Source organism: Pipistrellus hanaki (assembly GCF_964339955.1).
Source record: "Pipistrellus hanaki genome assembly, chromosome: 2".
Classification (NCBI taxonomy): Eukaryota; Metazoa; Chordata; class Mammalia; order Chiroptera; family Vespertilionidae; genus Pipistrellus; species Pipistrellus hanaki.
In genome coordinates this window covers 120,184,478-120,202,168 of record NC_140504.1, presented here as the reverse complement: position 1 = coordinate 120,202,168, position 17,691 = coordinate 120,184,478, and the positions used below count along the sequence as shown (strand labels likewise).

General features: G+C 44.5%; 2 protein-coding genes across 4 annotated transcripts in view; one reads left to right on the top strand and one right to left on the bottom strand.

The window, feature by feature from the left end:
• MAK (male germ cell associated kinase) overlaps positions 1-2,918 on the top strand; it is a 52,996-nt gene extending 50,078 nt beyond the window's left edge. For both annotated transcript variants that reach the window (XM_084872241.1, XM_084872242.1), the window contains one exon: positions 1,440-2,918. In XM_084872241.1, the coding sequence (XP_084728367.1) occupies positions 1,440-1,591 (152 nt within the window). In that variant the 3' untranslated portion in view covers positions 1,592-2,918. The remainder of the gene's footprint in view (positions 1-1,439) is intronic.
• A 7,847-nt stretch (positions 2,919-10,765) lies between these two features.
• LOC311616785 (transmembrane protein 14C) lies at positions 10,766-17,584 on the bottom strand. Of its 2 annotated transcripts, none has more exons than XM_084872628.1 (6): positions 17,387-17,584; positions 16,337-16,405; positions 15,940-16,016; positions 14,658-14,759; positions 12,179-12,266; positions 10,766-11,261 (listed from the first exon to the last, which is right to left on the bottom strand). In XM_084872628.1, exons 2-6 carry the CDS (start codon positions 16,357-16,359, stop codon positions 11,210-11,212), a joined length of 342 nt encoding a protein of 113 aa, XP_084728754.1. In that variant the 5' UTR covers positions 16,360-16,405; positions 17,387-17,584; the 3' UTR covers positions 10,766-11,209. The 2 variants fall into 2 exon arrangements, with proteins under 2 accessions (XP_084728754.1, XP_084728755.1); XM_084872629.1 differs by having other exon boundaries at positions 16,337-16,419; positions 17,387-17,507.
• Between the last annotated feature and the right edge of the window lie 107 nt (positions 17,585-17,691).

Below are 17,691 nucleotides of genomic sequence, written 5' to 3'. Positions count from 1 at the left end.
TTTTCATTCCCCAAGCCCCTCACTTCCCACCAGTGTTAACTTAAGAATGGGTCCCCTTTCCCCTTCTCTGAATCCCCTGGGCTCATGGCCTCTTGTCCCTCCTCCCTCCACTCCAGTCTCTTCAACCGCTCTCTCCTCTGCTGGGGGTACCAGCTCGCTGAATGAACAAACTGATGCTCATCTGTGTTAGGGGGTCCGAACTAAAGGGCTGGCCTGGACACCAGGATGCATTTAACTGCCTTCTAGATACCGTGTCCCTGCCTTTTATTGGCTTCACCTTTGAAGAGTTAAGAGTAGGATGAAATGATCTGTCCGACCACCAAGGGGAGGGCTCTTGGCCTCTCTCTCCCAACCAGACTACACAGCAGACAGTGATTGTCACCAGGTGGATCCTCACTTAATGTTTTGTTCCCTTTAAACTGTTAGCAGCACATCAGGACCCACACGCTCCATAAGTCCCTCCTATATTCCCAAATAAAGAAAAACCAGGGACACCGAACAGGTAGAGTATACTTAACTATGTAAGGTATACAAAATGGTCAGACTCCCTTCAAAATAGACGCAGAGTTTAATCCAAAATGACAGCAGCCGCACAGTGTGAAAAGAGATTTAAATCCCAAATGGAAAGATCAAACAACGCTCCTTAGAGAGAATACCTGACACCTGCCTAGCTCGCAGTTTGAAGTGAGGAGGGGGTGAAGGAGGGACTGAAGATACTGAAGTTCTCTGCAAAGTGACTTACTGCTTTGTCATTTGAGATATTCAGGCAACTTTAACAAATTATTCAGATGACAAATGTTCAACAATATAAAATTTCACAAAATTTTACTCAGCCAAGTGTATAACAAACCTTGTGATGAAAGATTTGGAATCCTAGGAAAGACTCACCTTTTAGAGGGATTCAGTTATCATCCATCCCTTAGCCAATAAAAAGTTATGTTTGACTCTAAAAACTACATCTTAATGTTTAAAAAGAAATCTATTTGTAACCAAGTGAAGCCAGTACTTTACAGGATTAACAATTCTGAAAACATTTTCTGTCATACTGTGTTTGAAGATTACTTAGATGTTACCACAGTGCAATTTTATGAAGCCACTAACACTATGCATACTGCTCACTGAACTTGAACTTGGTCATCTTAGTTGGGTGTTCCCTATCTCAGCGTGATGGGCAGTCACAACTCAAGTCAGAAAGAGCAGCAGTATCAGAACTGTAAACCAGGAGTAATAGCTCTGAGGCTACTGAAAATTCCAACAGGTGTCAACAAAACAGTACTCTAGAATTTCTAGTTTTAATATTTAAAAAATCCTTAGAGACCACCGAATTAATCTTTTAAAGATAAATTCAAAATTTCCCCACAAAATGAGAGGATGATCACTTTATTTTGAATTTAATTATCAAATAAAACATTCTAATTTCTAATTCTGATTTCTTTCAGAATATACCTGGAACACAACTGGCCGGGGGCAATTTCCAGGACCTACTTACAACCCTACAGCCAAGAACATAAATATTGTGAACCGTGCACAGCCAGTTCCCTCAGTGCATGGGAGGACAGACTGGGTGGCCAAGTACGGAGGCCACCGGTAGGAGCTGCTGTGAAGCCCATGGCATCACCCCCGAGTCCTCGGACCCTGGGAAGTGCCTACAGATGTCTACTTCTACTGAGTTCTGGAAGAACTGTGTAATAGTGGTACTTAGAAGAGCAAAAATCATCTCCTATTTTCTTTCCTAAAAATGAAATGCATTTTCTTGGCTTTGTTGCCCATATATGGGTAGGACTTATATACAGGTAGGACTTTACAAAGTATTGAATAAACTATTTGCCAAAGTATCAAGTACTTGATATACAAATTAATAGATACTTAGTACAAGAAGCTTTTTTAAAAGTGCCTCCAGAAGTCTTTAGTTTTCATGTGTTGTATATTTGCCTAAACGACTTAATATTTCATCATTTGGCCTCAGAGGTTTGTTGTGTTTTTGTTTTTTATAGCAATTAGGTAGCATGTGGACTGTCAGTTATAATTCTTACTTGGCCAAGGCTCTGCTCTATCACTCGGCATGGCAGGAGCATGGTAACTTAGCACTTGATTTTCTACTTTGAAATTACAGAAGCAAAGATAATGCCAATCTTGAGCAGAATGTATTTCTTAGAAATAAATTTATCTTTACCTTAGAGATTTCAAAATTATTCCATCTGATTTGAGTGGGAAAAGAGCCTATTATTTAATTTTGACCAATATAATTGCTATTAATTCATGGTAACAAACCCATGGCTTGATGACTCCCAAATGAACCAAGTCAAGATTCTCCCATGTTCACATCAAGAAAGTTTGTAAACCTGTGATGTGTGTTCATCAGACTTTCAAAATACGTTTGTTTCTGAGTTCCTATTGGACAAAAGGGTGATAGGATGTCAGCTGTTCCCCAAAGCAAACTCTCACTGCTGACCATTGTCTCAGCACTAACTCAGAGCACTCACATGTGCTCCAAAGAGCAAATGCATTCAGCTGCTGCTATAGCAGTGCTTTCACTTAGTCCATTTTTTGTCTTAGTTTTATTTCTAAATTGGCTTTTAAAATAGACATTTTGAACTTATGACAACTTTATTTAAACCTGCCATTTTATGGGCTGGATATTAGTACTGTATATTCTTTTAAAAGAGTAATGTTATCAACTGCTAATAACATTATGTATTTTATGACTTTGTAGTAAATGTTAACGTAATCCATATCATCTTGTGAATATTATCCAAAGGCACATTATAGTAATAATATGGTATTTTTATACAGAAGACTCAGCTCTCCTTGTTAAAAAATACTAAAATCTAAAGAATAATTTATGTTGGTGGTAATGGTTATATATATATTTGTACAGTTTTAATTACTATCTCAAAGCTAAACAATGATTTTGCTGGGACTGCTTAAACTCTTAAAATATATTAAAATTGATATGGTTAACTAGTGTCTTTTCTTTACATTTTTAAACTTTATACTTATATTTTGAGGCCTGTTTATTGTTTTAGTTAGCTAACTGTGAGGTGTTGGGGTTTTTTGTTTTGTTTTGTTTTAGCAGTTTTAAGTTTATCAAAAAATTTATAAACTTCCACTCTGTACTTCAACCCCTCCTCAAATTTCCCCTATTAACATATTGCATAAGTGTGTGACACTTGTTATAACCGATGAATCAATATTTATACATTATTAACTAAAGCCCATAGCTTACATTAGGGTGAGTGCTTTGTGTGGTATATTCTATGGGTTTTGACAAAAATGTATAATGACATGTATCCACCATTATAGTACTATACAGAATAGTTTCACTGCCTTAAAAACCCCTGGTGCTCTCCCCATTCATCCTTCCCTCCCCAGCTCAAACCTCTGGCAACCACTGATCCTTTTATTTGTCTTTATATTAATAGTTTCTCTTTATTCACAATACCACATAGTTGGAATCATGCACTATGTAGCCTTTTCAGATTGGCTTCTTTCAATTAATATACATTTAAGTTTCCTCCATGTCTTTTCCTAGCTTGATATCTCATTTCTGTTTATCACTAAATAATAGTCCACTGTTCCCCTGCAGTATGCTGCAGTCAAAGTGATCATGGAACTCACCTGCACACAGAGGAGGTCACAGCCAAAGAGGCTTTAAAACAATTTCAAAAGATCCCCTTCCTGCCCTAAATAACAGCCTCTCTCCCCCCCCCCCCCCAACCCCAATCTCTTCTGGAGACAGATCTGGACATTAGAGACACTCTGTTTTATCTCATTTACATTTCACGATACCTAGAAAACCACTGTTTCTTCATTTTTTAGAGGAGGGAATGGAGATGAAGAGATCTCAGCGGACAGCAGAGCTGGAAGTCGAGCCCAGATAGTCTTAGTATAGAGCCTTTCTTCTCAAACACTATTACATTACGACAGAACTATCAATTGGGAAAAGCAACACAGATGATATACAAGAGCAAAGATGAAATCTAATAATCTAAAAGCAAAGGTTAGAGTATGGTACCATGACTGAGAGGAGGGGCCTAGGGTAGCCAAGTCAGAATGGTCAACACTGTTCTCCAAGCTAGATGCATACATAATTGTGTTGATAAGTATGTTATTATCTGAGGGTCTAGTGGAACAGGAATAAACAAGGAAAAGAAGAATAAGAAGGCCATTTATATGAATAACTACTTGCCAACACATTAGACAACCTAGACAGAAGGGATAAATTCCTGGAAACATGTCTACACACCATCTAAGACTGAATCAGAAAAAAATAGAAAATTTAAACAGACCAATAATAAGTAAGAAGGCTGAATAAGCCCTAGCTGGTCTGGCTCAGTGGATTGAGCATCAGTCTGCAGACCAAAGGGTCCTGGGTTCAATTCCAGTCAAGGGCATGTACCCGGGGTTGTGGGCTCGATCCCCAGTGGGGGTGGAGGGGGGAGAGTATGCAGGAGGTAGCCAATCAATGAATTTTCTCTCTCATCATTGATGTTTCTATCTCTCTCCCTCTCCCTTCCTCTCTGAAATCAATATAATAGGGCTGAATAAGTAATCAAAACCTTCCAAAAGAAAAGTCAAAATAAAAAAATGAAAGACACCCCCTAGAAATGAACAATGATAGACTTCTGTATTTAAACTTGTCAAATTCAGCCAAAATAGATCTAAGAAACAGTATACACTTGATCCACTTATGCAAAAAAAAAAAACACTGAAAATATGCTGAATTTGACCAGTTTAGCTTACATAATTAGAAAAAAAATAGTAATAAAAAATAATTAAAGATAAAAATATAAAATAAGAAACGAGAGTCTTCGCCTGGTCTCCTGGGCCTGTGGCTAGGAAAAGCAGACCCTGGAGCGTGCTCACTTGGTTCTTTGCAAAGACACCCAGCCCCAGCAGAGGGAGCCACAAGCTGTGACTTGCTAATGGCTCCAAACAGGTATGCCAGTCTAAAGCAGCATCTGACATCATGATTAAAAGTCTTAGCAGATCTACCTAATATATAGACACAAACCCAAACAGGCAGTCAAAATGGGGAGACAAAAAACCCTCCGAATGAAAGAATAAGAGAATTCTCTAGAAGAGATAATTGTAATGGAGATAAGAAATTTATAAGATACAGAGTTCAGAATAATGATGACAAAGATACTCAACAGCATGAGAAAAGATATAGTAATTAAGAAGAATGACATAGCATTAGTAAAGAACACAGGCCCTGCCAGTCTGGCTCAGTGGTTGAGTGTTGATATGAACCAGGAGGTCATGGTTCGATTACCAGTCAGGGCCCATACCCAGGTTGTGGGCTTGATCCCCAATGTGGAGCATGCAGGAGGCAGCCAATCAATGATTCTCTCCCATCATTGATGTTCCTATCTCTTCTCCCTTCCTCTCTGATATCTGTATGTATGTGTGTAGGTCTTCAAGTTATGTCAGAGATCCGTTCCTAACACGATTCTCGCCGTAAGTCAGAATCCACCAACATAAGCACCTACGTCACTCACGTGGAGCACATACACAGCAGTAATGAAGTGAAACAGTAAAAAATATTTTTTAAAGATAAGTCCTGATCTTCTGGTAAATAAATAATAAAAACATAAAGCACATATGTATATGTGTTGAAATGACGGAACTTTTTTTTAATAAATAAATGGGAGAAGGCAACGTAACCACAAAATGACGTATGTTGAGTCTGACTTAGCCTGAGGACTGCATGGATATATAAATATATCTATTGTATATTTATATAGATATCTACATATAAAATGGAGGAGTACGCAAATTTGTCCGGTATGCCATCACATTACAGCTGTTCACAGGGTGGGCGTGGCTACAGGGCTGCAAGGCCCCCTCCCAGGCAGACTCCCCCACAGCCCGAAACCGAATCCCATCCCCTACCTGGGGTTTACTAAACTACTGGAGCTGCTCCCCACACCCAACACCCTGCCCCAGGACCACTGCCCGCAGCAGGCGCCCGGGCAGCATCCTGACAGGCCCCTGAGAGCGGAGTAGAGCGGGGGCTCCTGGGAGCCACAGAGGGGCTGGGCCACCTGAGATAAGCTTCGGGCTGGGACAGGGGGCTGGTGGGCGGGGATCTGCCTCGCCCACGGAGAGTGAGGTTCTGCAGTGGATGGACCCGGTGGGAAACAAGAGGCAATGACTGCTGGCATGGAATGATGCCTGGGCAGAGGGGCGCAGACCTGCAGCCCTGAGGCAGGGATTGAGGGGTGGTGCCACCTCAGTGGAGGGGCGCTGCACTGCCAGGTGCCCCACTGCAGCTGTTTGGTGACGCTCCCAGCGCTAACTGGGCCTTGCTGCAGCCTGCACAGTTGAGAAGCCTGCACTCCTGCTCCCATCCTGACCCAAAAGCAACCCTGCACCGCCCCGCCCCCAGTTCCCCACTCCACCACACCTCATCGGGCCTGCGCCTGCCACCTGCTCCCCAGAAGGGGGCAGTAAAGAATGGGGGTGGGGTGCGGGGAGAGGAAGGAATGTGGAGCATCCACGATGAAGAGGTGCTTGAGAACGAGGCTCAGAAGCCTGAAGGGAGGGTTGCTCTGTTTACCCTATGGCTGTCCCTTGGAAGGGCTGTGAGGTCTCCCTGTGCATTTAGTCCACTTCCTCAGCCAATGGAATTGGCCTGTTTCCTGGTCTGTAAAATGGATTAAGCGTGTCCCAGTGCCTTCGCTAAGCTTTGAGGGCCAATTGAGATACTACATAAAGAAAATGAGGGAAGAAGTGAGAAAGAAAAGGAAGGGTGAGCAACACAAAAGACTGGAAGGAACCTGTAAACCCATTGTCACTTAAATAGTCAACGTGTTGTAATGATGGTATGATGCCAGGTGGGTACCGGAAATATTGGGGAACACTTTGTAAAGTATATGATTGTCTAACCACTATTCTGTAGCTAATATAAAACCTGAAACTAATACAAAATAATATTGAATATAAAGAAATGAAAATTGGAGTGAAATTTTTATAAATTTCAAAGTTGAAAAACAAAGGCTGTAAGGGAAGGGGAGAATAAAAATAGTGTTTTTCATTTTACCCCTTTTCAGTACATGAAAAAGACAGTTGTCTTTATATGGTGCTTTTATAGTTTTCTAAGTCATTATCTCATTTGATGTTCAGGGCAACTTAAAGACAAGATAATTATTCCCTCCACTGTTCAAAGAAAGGAAAGCTTGGTGTTTTGCCCCAATGTTTCAATCATCAAGCCCTTATTGTAAAGCAGAGTTAGTGAAATTTTCTGTGATGGTCATATCTATACTAATAAAAGCCTTGGGGGTGATCAGACCAGCAGGGGAGCAGTTAGGCATCAATCAGGCTGGCAGGGGAGCTGTTAGGGAGCTATCAGGCTGGCAGGCAGAAGAGGTTGGGGCAATCAGGCAGGCATGCAAGTGAGTGGTTAGGAGCCAGTGGTCCTGGATTGTGAGAGAGATGTCTGATTGCCGGCAGTCGGACATCCCAGGATCAGGCCTAAACTGGCAGATGGACATCCCCCGAAGGATCCGAGATTGGAGAGGGTACAGGCTGGACTGAGGGACACCTCCCGCCACCCACACGAATTTCATGCACCGGGTCACTAATCTATAGATAGATATAGATAGATAGATAGATAGATAGATAGATAGATAGATAGATTTAAATCAATGATGTGAATGAATCAAAATTATATCTACTTTTTTTTGTCACAATGGCAAAAAATAAATTTTCTGGTGTGCCACAGAATTTTAGTAATTCATTTATGTGTGCCATGAGATGAAAAAGGTTGGAAATCACTACCTAAACAGAATTTACCACTTCTTTTTTTGTGCCCCATGGTAATGTATATCTATCTCTGTAATGCATTTATTTCTACACTAGAGGCTCGGTGCATGAATTTGTGCACAAGTAGAGTTTGGCCAGCTGGGCCTCAATCTGGGCAGATTGAGGTTGGCCTCTCAGGAGGAGGAGATAGCGGGAGGTTGGCTGGCCGGTCTGCCCTGATCAGGGCGGATCAGGGCCGGCTGGGGGAAGGGGCTGCAGGTGATTGACTGGCAGGCCCCACTCCCGATTGGGGTTGGGGGGCCAAATGGGGGTGGGTTCGGCCATGCGAGAGGCTATGCCTGGTAGGCTGGCCACCCTTACTCTCATATGGGGTAGGGGGTGCCGATTGGAGCAAGCGGCCTGTGGGAGGAGCCATGGGTGGTTGGCCAATTGGCCCTGCCCCTGATGGGATGGGAGGCCAATTTGGGGTGGAGCCAGGCGGGGGGAGGGACTTCAGGAGATTGGCAAGTGGCCTCACCCCCCTATTGGGGTCAGGGGGGTGATCATGGGTGGCGGCCAGCCAGGGGAAGGGCTTTGGGCCGATCAGGGTGGTGGGGGCCCATTAGGGGTGTAACTGGCTGGGGGAGGGGCTGCAGGAGGTGGGCTGGCCAGCCCTACCCCCTTTTGGGTCAGTTGGGGAGAGGATCTGCAGGCCTCTTATGGGGGGAGCAGGCTGATGGAGGCGGGGCTGGCTGGGGAGGAAGAAAGGGGTTGTTTGACCGGCTGGCCTGCTCTTGATGGGGTGGGAAAGTCCGATCAGGAGCAGGCCCGCAGGGGAAAGGGCTGAGAGGTTGGCCGGCCAGCCCCACCCCCTAATCTAGCCGGTTCACTGGCCACAGTGGGCATTATAACGACAGGTCATTAAGTGGCTGTTACGGTCGCTGGTTTTTTATATATATAGATTGCTTTGTTTAGGTGTCAGTCTTCTCCACTAGATTCCATGAATACAAGCTATGCTGGTCTTCTTTTCCTTCTAGGACCCAGCACAACCTAGGACAGTAAGTACTCAGGACACATTGCTGAGGGCATTGTCAGGGCTGCCTGGCAATGATGCTCCCCCCACCAGGTCCCTTACCCACCACCCCAATCTGTGAGCAGCCTTAGAACAGTCAGAACTGAGCAGTAGTTTTAGATCTGAACTAATGCCACATTCAGGGAATCCTGTCAGTCTAGTGTCAGTGTCCCTCCCCTAGAACAGAAGGCCAAAACTGATGCCCTCTGGGAACACCCCAGCTCTGGGGACTCTGATGCGAACCTGGGCAGGGTCCGCCAAAGGGACCATCCAGATGGTCACACACAGCTTTTCCCTGAAGAAGGCCGGGAACTGCCTGAGCCCCTCAGTCACTGTCCACCTCCTCAAAGACACTTCTAACCATGCGGATGTGAACTTGGTGAAGGCCAAGCTGCTGGTGAAGGAGGCTGGCCTCAATGTAACCACCTCCCATAACCAAACAGTGCCAAGAGAGCAAGGATGTGGGAAGGCCTCCTGAGTGTGGCCCTGGCAGGTGCCCCCTGCCAGGCTGTGAGCTTTGTCCAGGGCACCACACCTGTGCTGCAGGCACTCAACGGAGCTGCCTTCAGACCAGAAGTGCCTCTCCACAGGGGTCTGAGAAAAAGAACTGGGTCTCAGTAGACTGCCCTCCTCTGCCTTGGTCGCATGCTGCTTCCAGGCATCCAGGCTGGGCAGCAGAGAGGAGATGCCCATGACATGCCAGGTCTCCCCATCGGACACCACCGAGGTCTGGTAGGACAGCAGCTGCACGCCTGCCTCTGCCATGAGCCCAATCATGGTAGGCAGCACGGCAGGGTTGGAGGGCTGAGCTCGGAACAGGCCACTAGTTATATGATGAAATGTAATCACTGACTATGCCAGGAATTATGGAAAATAATTTAAGTGTTTGCAAGAATGTGACATCAGGCACTAATCCTTTCACTATCTATGATTACTAGTCATTAACAGCAGTTTTCGAGAAAAAGAACTGGGGTCTCAGTAGACCAAAGCTTAATGAGTCATTGCTGAAACGGGGCTGTCCAAAAACCTTATTTTGATCCTGGATGCATTAACAGAAATCCATGGTCTAAAATACAGTGCTCTTGTCACACCCCTTGTGTACAGTCCTGGGCACTAAGAATGGGCCCTGGCAGACATGTCACATAAAACAAAGAAGAGAAAACTAGGATACCTTTCAAGGAGCTTAAGCAAATACACAAAATTAACAGGTGACTAAATTATACTCTAAATCCAGCCAATACCACTTAGGTTGGAGGTAAGTAGCAAATATGCCCTCCTCTTTAAAGAGCGGGAAACTGCCGAAACCCGGTTTGGCTCAGTGGATAGAGCGTCGGTCTGCGGACTGAAAGGTCCCAGGTTCGATTCCGGTCAAGGGCACGTACCTTGGTTGCAGGCACATCCCCAGTAGGGGGTGTGCAAGAGGCAGCTGGTTGATGTATCTCTCTCATTGATGTTTCTAACTCTCTATCCTCTCAATTCCTCTCTGTGTAAAATCAATAAAATATATATTTTTAAAAAAATAGCGGGAAACTAAAATAAGGAATCCAGAATGAGTTAATCCTCAATGCTGAAAAAAAAAAAAAAAAAGTGAACTGAAGACGTGTCAGTATGCAGTTAGTGTGTCCAAAGCAGCGACCCACCTAGGTAATTCAAGTTCCAGAAGAATCTTTTAGTTTCACATTTACAGATTAACTAGCTAATCAAATTTTCATTTACTTTCCTTTGTTTACACAGCCCTAATCTTATAAATTCTTACCACGGTTCATTTTTAAAACCAGCTTCAAAGCAATGTATAATCAAATAATAACTTCCCTTGGTCCTTCAATTTTTTAAAACGGTAACTCCTAAGTAAAATATTTTAAAATTTTTTATTTTCCTCTATCTTCCTACTATTCACATCTCACTTTATGTTCCTAGAAGCCCTAGCAATGAAGACACCATAGAAAATATTATTTATAGTAAATTTTATTCTCATTGCTATTTCATTTAACATAATTTCAAAGTTAGGTCTGTGCTCTAAGATCAACAAAAGAACAGATACACCATCTCTCTATGTAAGGTATGGGATTTCAGGGCCCCCAGTGTTGACACCTAACATTTATCTCTTGAGACTTTATGTAAAAATACAAAAAGAAGGAATAATGTCAACATACAGGAATCAAATTGTATGAGGGTATTATAACATCTATAAGCGTTTATGTTGTAGGATACCCTCCTCTTTAGGGCTGTAATAATAATGACTAATATTTTCTCTTGCAGAGATCAGCATCTTTTCTTTTTTTAAGTAAAATGTCAGAGTATGTGAAAATGCTGCATTATTTCTCCTCACAGACTAAAAATAGCAGAAGTTCTTAAATTCTTCACCAAGTCCGAGCCGGCACACGGCTATGATTAATGGGGTTTGCTGAATACACTAATTCCAAGTTTGGCGACCATCAGCAAACTGTTAAAAAACAACACCACAAAGCAAAAATGTCAGGTAAAGAACAGAACAGGCACTTGACTATTTTTTTTTTTTTTAAGGATTAGGATTCTGTGGGTCTCTCACCACACCGTGAGCAGGTACCAAGCAGGCAGAGATGAGCTCCCATCCCTGGGGGCACCAAGGAAAAACATGGCGTGGGCGGTCTTGTGCTGAGGCCTTAAACCAGTGCGTACAGCTGGCGATCCTAACCTCACTGCCCACAATCCAGAGATGAGGAAACTGGAGGCTGGGAAAACCAAGGCTTCCACAGTCACAGAACTAGCTAATGGTGGAACTGCCCTCCTACTTCACTGCTCTCAACCTCGGTCTGCATTGACTACAGCACATTTTGCTTGACAGCATTATAGCTACAACCAAAACCATAGCTGTAAGTAATCCTTTCCCAAAACAGAGTTTTAAAAATTCCCCTATCTTCAGTGTCTCTTTATTATGCTTAGGACAACATTAAAAAAAATCTGGTTTGGATTTTATAATCAGTTAATTAGAAAATGGGAACCAATAAAAATTCCCTTTTAGCAAAAATTTGTATAATAAAGGGCATCCATACAACTAAGACATCTGAACCCGCACTGAATGAGCTGCTGCCATGGCTTAGCACTGAGGCTCCTTCCTCCGTGAGGAGGAGCCAGGATGGACCTGAGAGCAAATTTGAAAGCAAAGCTGTTTCCATAATGAATGAACATATTTCCCTTTTCACTTTGCCATTAAATCGGCTACTATTTTATAGTTTCTCCTAGTTGTGCATAAATTAAATCACTTTAGTTGATGCCCAGCATCAGGTATATTGAAACAAGTAAATCTGAGGGTGTACAAAGTATCATGAGCATTAAACTAAAATCCGTTTGGGTGAAGAACAGCAATAGAATAGAAAGTACCTGGCACCTGCAATTAGGCCCGCAGGCATAAATTTTCCAGAGTGATAGAATCTCATTCCCATAATGCCAGCCAAGGTTCCAGATGTAACTGATGGGAAAGAAAAAGAGGCAAAGATGACTACATCTTGTATTTGGGAGAACTAAAATAAGTGGTCAAAGTCTCACCCTTCTTCCAAGGGCCAGACTTCATGTCAGACCTCTCAAGTGGGGGAGCTTCAATGCCCACGTCCTGGGAGACTAAGCACAAATACTAGATATACTGGTTAGGCCCTCACAGTCCGGGCCCAGCCAATCTATACCGTGGAGAGCAAACTGCAGGGAAACTGGAGCATGTAGGAATATCAATTAAGAAACTTCCTCAGGAATGCAGCGAAAGAGAGGGATGACCAGGATTAGGAGAGTGGCCATGGTGATAGAGGAGATAATCTGGGATATGTGTTGCAAGTAGTGTTGATACGACTTACTGATGAGTTAGAAAGACGCGGGGGAAGAAGGCAATCAACACCCAGACGGAGGGAGAACATCAGAAGACACAATGTGACTGAGCAAGTGAAGTCAGGCCTGGAGACATCTAGATTTCAAGCAGACAACTGTACATATATGAGGCAAGCTTAGCCCTAGCCCGTTTTGCTCAGTGATAGAGCTTTGGCCTGCAGACTCAAGGATTTCAGGTTTGATTCTGGTCAAGGGCACATGCATGCCGGTTGTGGGCTCAATACCCGGTAGGGAGCATGCAGGGGCAGACAATCAATATTCTCTCTCATCAACGATGCTTCTTTCTCTCTCTACCTCTCCCTTTCTCTCTGAAATCAATTAAAAACAAAAAAACAAAAAACTTTTTTTTAAGGAGTCAAGCTTGGAGAAGAGATAAATTTGTGAGTTATTGTATATTGGTGGTAATTTAAGACCTGGGCTTCAATGACATTATCAAGCAAGAAAGTATAAAGAAGATTTAAAAAAGGCCCAGGCCTTAATTACTTTAATACTTTGTGGCAAAAAAAAAAAAAAAAAAGGGGGGGTGGTGGTGGGGGCTGAGGGTCAACAAAAGAGAATGAAAAAATACAAAGGAAGAGCAGGAGAGTGAAAAATGGATTGGATTGGTATACTGCATTGAGAGCAGCTAACAGGACAAATAAAATGGATTTTATAAATATACAATGGATTTTGAAAAAAAATACAGGTCACTGGCAGCCTCAGAGAGAGTTATGTATTTCCAAGGACAAAAGGGACAGAAATGGAGACTGAAGTGGATCAAGAAGGTACTAGTATGAGAAGTGTGGAAATGAAGACAGGAAGTATAACAACTTTTTCTAGAGAAGTTTCGGAAGGGGAAGAAGAATGGCAGCAACTGAAAAAGAAAGTAGGTTCACGAAAGGTCCTTTTTTTAAAAAAATGGGTGAGATGAGCACATTTGTACACCAATAAGAGGAATCCATCTGCAAGGTGGATGCAAGTAAGAGATGGCATCAGTGCCAGTGTCAAGTTCCAAGAAGTATGGCAGAAAAAAAAAAAAAAAAGCCAGGATGAAGGGACTGGTCTCGGAGAGGAGAGAAGTAGCGCCAGGGAAGGAGAGGCGGTCAATGGCATGAGCTCAGGGTCCCCATGTGATGACTGCTACTGTTTCTCCAAGTAGGCAATGAGGGTCATCTGCTAGTGATGTGGGCTCACAAAAGGGAAAATAGGTCTGCAAGTCATTCTGGAGCTTGAGGGAGGGAGCTGCTAGGCAGAGCCGAGAGCTGGGCACCCCCTCCTTCCCAGCACACCCCTCATCAGCCATCGCTGCCTTCCCTTCCCAGCCCAGGCAGAGTTGTACAAACCACTCTGTTAGCATGCTTGTTCTCCACCACACTGGCAAGGGAGTTAGAGCTGCATGTTCTCATACTGTGGGTTTGTGGAGACAGTGAGGAGCCCGCACTCCTAGCAGTCTGTCAGACACATGGGTGGAGCTCAATAAAACGTGCCAAAAGCCACCCTGATAAGAAGTAATCTTTCCTTCCCTGCACTCCTCCCTGGCCCCACAGAGTCACTTTTTACGTACAGGCTCCTTGAAGGCAAGGCCTATGTCTTACATGGTTAGCTTACCGGCAAAGGGCTAATGTTTTGAAAATGGGGAAAATGCAATATTGATAAAACTTAACCCAGGCATGTGAGCCTTTAGTGATGCTCAAACAGTCTTTAATGGGCAAACTCAATGATTAAGAGACATATACTTGCCTTATACAAGTTTAATACTAATTTCACTGAGTAAATCTAAATTCATGAGGTATGAAAACTTTTCCACATTCTGTACATAAAAGCAGAAACCAGCATAACTATGCCCTCCTTTCTTCCCTCCCCCAATTTAAAAACCTCCCTTGGACTGGGCAGAAGCAGTGAAACTGTCTGAATGGGAGGAACCTGACACATCCCACCAAACTAGGGCCCGTGGTGGAGTCTGCTGGACAGATAACTGACTTGGGAGAGAGTGAGGCTGACTTACCTAAGAAAACCCAAATGTTCCTTGGATCCTGAGACAGCTGATAAGCGCCCAGGCCTGCTAAGCCACCGAAGAGGAGCCCAGCAGCCAGGGATGGGACACTACCTGGAGGAAAGCAAACACACGCCATGCTGTAGTGTCAGACACCCATTCACTGACAGGATCCAGCAGACTTCCCTTCCTGACAAAGGAAAATAGCAGAGAACTCCCAACACCGTTCACCACCGAGTTCTCAAGCATGAAAATGTTTTAGGGAGTTTGGTAAAGAGTTCCAGTAAAATTACCAGAGAAGTAAGGCTCAGATCATCCCATGTCACACACCACACCATCCCACCCCTCTCTCCTCTAGCAGGGAGGGTACTCTCACCTAAGAAGAAAGGCTCCTACTTCTTATTAAGCACCCATTTAAGAAACAAAACATAATGGTAATTTGGGGTCCAGGTATTTGTATTTGCTGTTTGCACCCCTGAAATCAATTCCATATCATGTTTGAATGCCATCCATTTTACACAAGTACTATCCACGCATACTGTATTTTTATGTGTGCACACCTATCATCAGATCTTTTGTACATAGTAGCAGAATTGTAGCATATGAGAAAATATGTTTGGTATCTCAGCAATTTTGCATTTTTCTGTCTCAAATAAAAACATTTTGATCTAAAAAAAAAAAGGGAAGAAAAAAAAAGAAAGGAAAGGAAAATAACAGGCCTGATTAATCCGTCAAGGACTGGAACTGTCCATGGACAGGACCTTGGGGAAATCCCAAAAGGAGAAGGAAAGAGGATTAGTAAATTAAAAAATATTTGGAGAGTAAGAAATCTGGTGTGTGTGTGTGTGTGTGTGTGTGTGTGTAGAAATATGCAGGCTCTCTGTGACACCCTTCCAAATTTAATAAAGAGGCTTCAAAAATTGAGTATGTGAAGACTAGAAGTTTCCTACTACTTAAAGAAAACAGTACAGAGACAGCACTCGGAGGTCAAAGCTGATGTATGGTAGCTGACGATAATAACAATCAGCTACCACTCCTGCCAGCACCTTTAGACAAAGAGGCAAAAACAAGCTATTAGATAAGAAGCCTGGCTGAGCTCAGCCAGATAACCCAAAGGCAAGTGCAGGAGCAGCCACCACAGGAATTGCTACAGGACTGACAATAAGCCTGAACTCAAGCTAGAGGGCCTAAAGCAAGCCTCATCCAAGTAAGTCTGTACTTTGGGGACCCTAAGGACTCACTCTTCACCAGGAACAATGTGAAGATCTAAGAGGTTAATAACTAGATACCATACCTGCTTTTGCATAGCCAATGATCCCACCAGAAGCAACCAGTGCTGCATAGCCAAAGCCAATCCAATGTATCGGCACTCTGAAAACAAAATAAGAACTCAGTGCCAGCCATGTTTCAAAAACACAAAGACCCACAATCATAGATGGGGACTAACAGGTCTTCATTACAGAATAATCCTGTCCCTGTAGAAAGGAAAACCAAGCCCAGAAGTCAGATGACTAACCTAAAGTCACACAACTGGTCAGTGGCAGAGATGGGACTCAAACCCTGACCTGCGTGTCCATCCTCCCGCACCCAGTTCCACCCCAGCAGTCTATGTTAGTGTCCTTTCCAGGTGGGGATAAAAACGCGGTTTGAGCCGCTCCTGGCTATTCCACCCTCACTCACTGCGCACTTACAGTGGGCCGGAGTCCTTCTGCATTGTTCTCTTTCGCTCTGTCCAGAAAAGAGGCTACACCGGCCTGCACCTGCAGAGGAGGGTCTGGATCAGAGGTGGTTACTAGCACAACTCTGACAGGATTAGGGAGTCCAAGTCCCAGCTCAGCCCCTTAGCAGATAAGAAGTGGGCAAGTACACAACCTCCCTAGTTTCCTTCACTGTCCCATGAGGATAACAATGGCATAAATTTATTGGGGCTGCTCTGGGCATTAATTGTCATAGTAAGTAAAAGTGCTGAACCAATCGTATTTGTAATAACCTCAATTCTAATAACATAGGCCCACGGGAATGTGAACAAAATTCACTGACCAGCTCTTCAGAGGCCAAGTTAACCTTTCAACACTTAACCAAGTTATGTATTACTAAAACGGAAAGCAAACTCTCTTCTGTGCCCTTAATTCAACTACTTTAAGTTGTCCCTTTTAGGGGAGAACTGAGTGCTGCTTTTCTTTGCTCCAAGAACCAAACTATTCCAATATTTAGCGTTTGTAAAATTTTAAACAGTTATTTAGTTTTGCTACTGACTCATAGTTCTCATTAGGTGAGGAAGGGGGGTAAAATATAGGAAAACTCAAGTCATAATTACATTACAGACACCCTTGTTAAAGCAGCTCCTAATTTCTTAAACAAATGCAGCTGACAGCCACTGAGGCTGAGACCGAGAGCAACACCCGCCCCACCTCCGGCCCATTCTGGGTGATGGAAGGAGGGGGCGTGGAGTCCCGCCCGGTCCTTAGTTCACAGCGGCACTGAGCTGCCTAGCCGTTTAAGGCGAGGAAGCCATGAAATCTCCAGGGAACTAAACGGCGCTACGCTATGTGTCTCAAGAACTCAAGGCTTCCGCAAGATTCACAACGCATTTTGAAGGAAGCAGAAAATGCGCGACTAGGAAAACGACCGCGACGCAGCCCAAAGCCCCGCCTGGGTCCCGGGGACGCAGAGCACGGGCAGCAAAGCCCCTTCCAGAACCCCAAAGTCACAACAGGTTCATAGGAATGATTGCCAGGTACCCGAGCCGCTTTCCCAGAGTCTCCGCCGCTGCAGGACGAGCAAGCCTTGGGCAGGGACTCCGGCGCCGGAAATGTCACCACGCGCACTCGGTGCCGCGGAAGTAGGCCGGGCCGTGGGGCGGGGCGGTGCGCGGGGGCCCGGGCGGCGCGCGGGGGCGGGGCGGGGTGGCGGGGCGGCGCGCGGGGGCCGGTGCGGCGCGTGGGGGGCGGGGCTGCGCGCGGGGGGGCGGTGCGGCGCGCGGGGGGGGGCTGTGCGGCGCTCGGAAGGGCAGTGCGGCGCGCGGGGGGCGGGGCGGCGCGCGGGG

Coding starts and splice junctions, on each gene's coding strand:
- LOC311616785 (XM_084872628.1), bottom strand. CDS start 16,359: ATGCAGAAGGACTCCGGCCCACT. Junction 16,017..16,336: donor CAGAAGGACTCCGGCCCACT/GTAAGTGCGCAG, acceptor TTTTGTTTTCAG/AGTGCCGATACATTGGATTG. Junction 12,267..14,657: donor GAACATTTGGGTTTTCTTAG/GTAAGTCAGCCT, acceptor CTTTCCCATCAG/TTACATCTGGAACCTTGGCT.